The sequence below is a fragment of the Corvus brachyrhynchos genome, unplaced genomic scaffold, assembly GCF_000691975.1.
Source record: "Corvus brachyrhynchos isolate BGI_N302 unplaced genomic scaffold, ASM69197v1 scaffold65, whole genome shotgun sequence".
NCBI classification, from domain to species: domain Eukaryota; kingdom Metazoa; phylum Chordata; class Aves; order Passeriformes; family Corvidae; genus Corvus; species Corvus brachyrhynchos.
In genome coordinates this window covers 826,234-830,553 of record NW_008238365.1, presented here as the reverse complement: position 1 = coordinate 830,553, position 4,320 = coordinate 826,234, and the positions used below count along the sequence as shown (strand labels likewise).

The following is a 4,320-nucleotide window of genomic DNA, read 5'->3' as shown; positions in this document are numbered from 1 at the left end:
CCGCCCCAAGCCCCAGAGCCGCCGCCTCCCTCCCCAGCAGGGAGCAGCACAGACTCTCTCTTACCTCGAGCCGCAGAGATCCGAACGCTCCTGGCAATCCCTCCGGGAACAGAGCCGCTGCAGCATTCCCGGCCATCGAGGAGGGCTGTGCCCCACTGCTCCTCTCGCGGATCAGCTCCGGGGTAAGAACAGCTCCGAAGGGCCCGGTGGGACACGGGAAAAGCTTCCCGAACTGAGGCTCCATCTCCATCACAGCCCACACGACAGGCAAGTGGTCCAGGACTCCATGAGTCCCTTAAAAAACCAATTCCCTACGGATTTTCCATCCTCAGGTGTCACCTGGGCAGCACCAGCTGCTCGGGGTATGGAGCTAAACTGAAAACAAAGCCGGGAGCCAAGCAAGGGTCGAGGACAGAGGAAGGACTGAGCAAGCGTCCCTGAGACCAGCGGCACCAGTGCCACCTCCACAGGGCTGGGACAGCCCAGGAGCTCCAAGGTGTTTTTTGGGGAGGTTTGAGGTGCCTGTTCACAGCCCCAGTGCAGCCCAAGTACCCGTGGGTGGCCTTAGGGGAAGGGTTTGGGGTGCAACACAGCAATTTTTTCCCCCAATCATCTTTCCTCAGAGCACGAGTACAGCCCCTCCCCTTTCTCACAGACCGGGCTGTGTGTGGCGGGTGGTGGGCTCTGCCCGGGCACATCTGCGTGACACCCAAGACAGAAATGATCCCTCGCCCCAGGAGCCTTTCCCTCGGGGCTGCCCGACCCTCCCAGCACAGAGCAGGTTTCTGCCGTGCCCCACAAGGGCAGGCTCCCCTCGGTCCTGTGGGAACAAGGGCCATTTGTTGGGGTGTCCCGGCGCGGGGAGGTGCAGGCTCCCCTCGGTCCTGTGGGAACAAGGGCCGTTTGTTGGGGCTCAGGGCCCTCAGAACACAAACACCCAACAGCTGACAAGGGCTGAGGTGTCACACAAAGCTCTGATTGTCACAGCCGGACAATGCCAGGCTCTGGGGCACAGCAGCCGTGCCCAGGGCAGCAGGGAGCCACTCCAGACCTTTCCATCCACCCAGCCCTCGGCTCCTGAGGAAGGAACTCGGGATAACAGCACTGTGCAGCTTTATTGAGTCACTCGGTTACAGCAGTATTTTAGCAGACTCGGACAGTCAGATTTTTGTTTGAAGTGTAACAGATATTCAGCATGGAACAGTTACTACAGATTCCTTGCACGAAGGTCTTACAGAGCTGATACAGTACCCGCCATCAACCCAGGAGCGAGGGCACTGGCGTAGAAAAGGATGCAACAAGAAGAAAAAGCTACACTGGAAAAGACAACACTTTAGAAAAGTGACACATGGAAGGTCTCCCCTCTAGCCCCCAAAGCAAGTGTACAGTTTGAATCTAATTTTACAGTTCTACATCAGTTTCTAAGAAACTTAAAAACCAAATATATAACCGAACCAAAACCAAAGATAAAACCACTGGCCAGTACAGTCTTTGGATATTTGGAGGAGGGGGAGAGTCAGTTTCCAGAACGGAGTCAGTCGGTCTCGGCCTCGCCGGGGTCTTTCCCTTCTTTGTTCTTTCGAACCTCTTCCACATGCTTGTCCTGAAAAACAGCAGCAGGAAGCTGTGAGATCCTGGGAAAGGCTTCCCACACCACTGGGGGACACCGAGTGGGTACAGGGTGCAGCTTTACGGGAGAAGCTGCTCCAACTCCATCCCTCCCTCTCATAAAGAGCTGGAATTCTGCAAACCCTTTTGCAGATTTCATATCCAGACCACACCACCAACAGCTCTCCCACCTGTTCACGGTACCCTCCTCACTTGGGTGTTTTTTGGGGGGGTTTTACCCACTTTTCCCAGCAGGGAGCATGGACAGCTCCCTCTCCCAGGGCTCCACACCCACCTTCTCCCGCAAGCGCTCCAGCTTGGCAGCCATTTGTGCCTCACGGTTCTCTTTGTTGGCTTCCATTTTGTGGGTCAGCTTCTCCTCTGCCATTTTGCTGAAGTTGTTGTTCTCCTCGATGGCTTTCTGCAGCACCTCCTTCTCATGCTCCCGCTTCTCTGCCAGCTGCTTCAGCACTTCTGCCTCGTGGGACTGACAAGACACAGGGCAGGCTCTGAGGGCAGGGCAGGGCACCCACAGGGGCCACAGGAGCTGCCCCGGCCGCTCAGAGGATTTTCTGCTGTTTGGCTGCAAACAGGAGCCCGGTGCTGCAGGACACAGCTCCCAGGGCTTCCCCCACCCACCCACAGAACCTGCAAAGCTCAGTTTCTGTCATTACTTGCAGATTTTGTTAAATGGGATCTTTCTGGAGAGAGAACATGGATTTTTTTGATGTTAACGTTGACGGAACTTTCCTTGAAGACTCTCCCTTCTCAGAGTGGTGAATCATTGGGATTCAGGTCAGGCTGACTTCAATCAAAGCCTCGTCACCCTCAAGGGCTCCAGGCTGCACCCCCAGCCACATCTTTCATCACTCAGACAATTTATTCCCAAACTTCTCATTACAGATTCACTGCTGCGTTTTCTAGGAGAAAATTAATCTGTTCTGGTGTTAATAGACAAGAAAAACAGCTTCTTCCTGAAAGAGCTGCTCCTCTCAGCTACGTTTCCTCCCAGTTTTCCTTCAAAATCAGTTTGGAATCAAAGCCATGGTTCTGCAGACTGTATTAAAGCTTCCTAAGAGCCCCAGGGATTCCATTAACAAGTTCCACTAATATTCCACTTGACATTAAAAAAAACCCCACTTATCCCAAGCAACAAATAGAAAAAGAGCCCAAAACCCTCCAAAACTGGCAGAGCAGAGCTCACTTCAGCTGCTCCAGATGTACCTTGCGTCTCTCCTCTGCTGCTTCCAGCTTCTTCTGGATCTCTTCCAATGACACATCCTTCTTCTTTGGGGGAGACAGAGGGAATTCTGCCACAGCCTCTTTTGAGGGGGGGCTGAGGATCAGCTCAAAGGCCTGCCCAGAGGCTCGCTTCTCCAGCTCCTTCACTTGGATATCTGGGAATGGGGGGAATAAAGCCAGAAAAACAGCATTTTATGCAGGAACTGGCTCAGGTGACACTAGAAACAGCCTTCCAAAATTCAGCACCACGAAGCTCCCTGAGGGAGGGCATCCAGGACAGGAGTTTTGTTTCCAGCACAGCAATACTGCTCAAAAACGGGGCAATTTTCTTTGCAATCCTTCCTCGATCCTACATCACCCAAGCACCTAATGTTTTATTTTAGCCTTCAACATCCCAAGCCACAGAAACAAGTTCATTAGCTCAAATCAAAAAATCATTCTCTATCCAGTGACAAACCTGAGGACGAATTTCCAGGCGTTTGCCTGGAACCCGAGACAGCCAAGAACTAAAAAATCCAATTTTTAGAGAAATCTGCAGGCAGGGCTTTCTCTCCCAAGCCTGCACCAGGCTCGTCAGCCCTGCACGGTGTCAGCTGCACCCGCGTGGTCCCTGAGATGCCTCGGTGACAGCCAGCTCTGCCGGGGGAGCAGATGGCTGCAGGGAGCTGAAGCCCATCTGCTGCCAGACTCCTCTTTTGGGGTGTTTTCACAACCACCCAGCTTCAACAGCCTCACCCAAGATGGGAGAAAAAGCCTGGTGGTGGCAGCTTATTTCACTAGATTCGGGTTTTAAGTTATTCCCGAGGAAATTAAGAGGCAAAAAAAAAAAAAAAAAAACCAAAAAAAAAACGACAAGAGCATTTAGCACGTAATTCTACCTACCAGAAGTAGCCATGGCCAAGAAAATAAGAGTCCAGAAGCCAACCCTGGGAGAAGGTCAGTCGGGTGGTTTCCTAGATAACAAAGAGATGTGCTTTTCAACAGCCAGCACAGGGATCCTGCTCCTTCTAATAAAAACTGCTAAACATAATTAGAGCTGCTGAACAAAAGGCAGTCAAGGTAGGTCACTGCAGTCAATGATTCCAGGCATTTTGTGGGGCTGACAGACAGTACTGGGAATACTGGAGAGGTTATGGAATTACTGGTGTTGCAGGATCTGTTTGATATCCACGCATCTTCAATCTGTTTTACTCCACCGTAATTAAGACACTCAAACAAAGACCCACGTTTTACCACGGCGCTGTGGGGATTTCACTGCTCTCACACACAGATAAGAGCTCTCCGAATTTAAAAATGACGCACTACAGGACAGCACAGCCAGGATACCTGCTACTCCCTAAGGATCTGAAATGTGCGCAAGCGAGCTCATTTAAAATTCGCTTTTAATTGCGCAGCTCAAGTCAGATGCTTCACACCGCGGCAGACAGCGAGGGCGCACACCGCCCAGGACACCTTGCGAAAACGGAGGCG

The 4,320-nt window shown here is 52.2% G+C and overlaps 1 protein-coding gene across 1 annotated transcript in view; it reads right to left on the bottom strand.

Moving 5' to 3' along the window:
* Positions 1-1,096: 1,096 nt before the first annotated feature.
* Positions 1,097-4,320, bottom strand: part of STMN1 (stathmin 1) — a 5,429-nt gene continuing 2,205 nt past the window's right edge. The window contains exons 2-5 of the mRNA XM_008635043.2: positions 3,733-3,803; positions 2,833-3,005; positions 1,904-2,095; positions 1,097-1,603 (exon numbers count right to left, since the gene is read on the bottom strand). Coding sequence (XP_008633265.1) covers positions 1,535-1,603; positions 1,904-2,095; positions 2,833-3,005; positions 3,733-3,745 — 447 coding nt within the window. The 5' untranslated portion in view covers positions 3,746-3,803 and the 3' untranslated portion in view covers positions 1,097-1,534. The remainder of the gene's footprint in view (positions 1,604-1,903; positions 2,096-2,832; positions 3,006-3,732; positions 3,804-4,320) is intronic.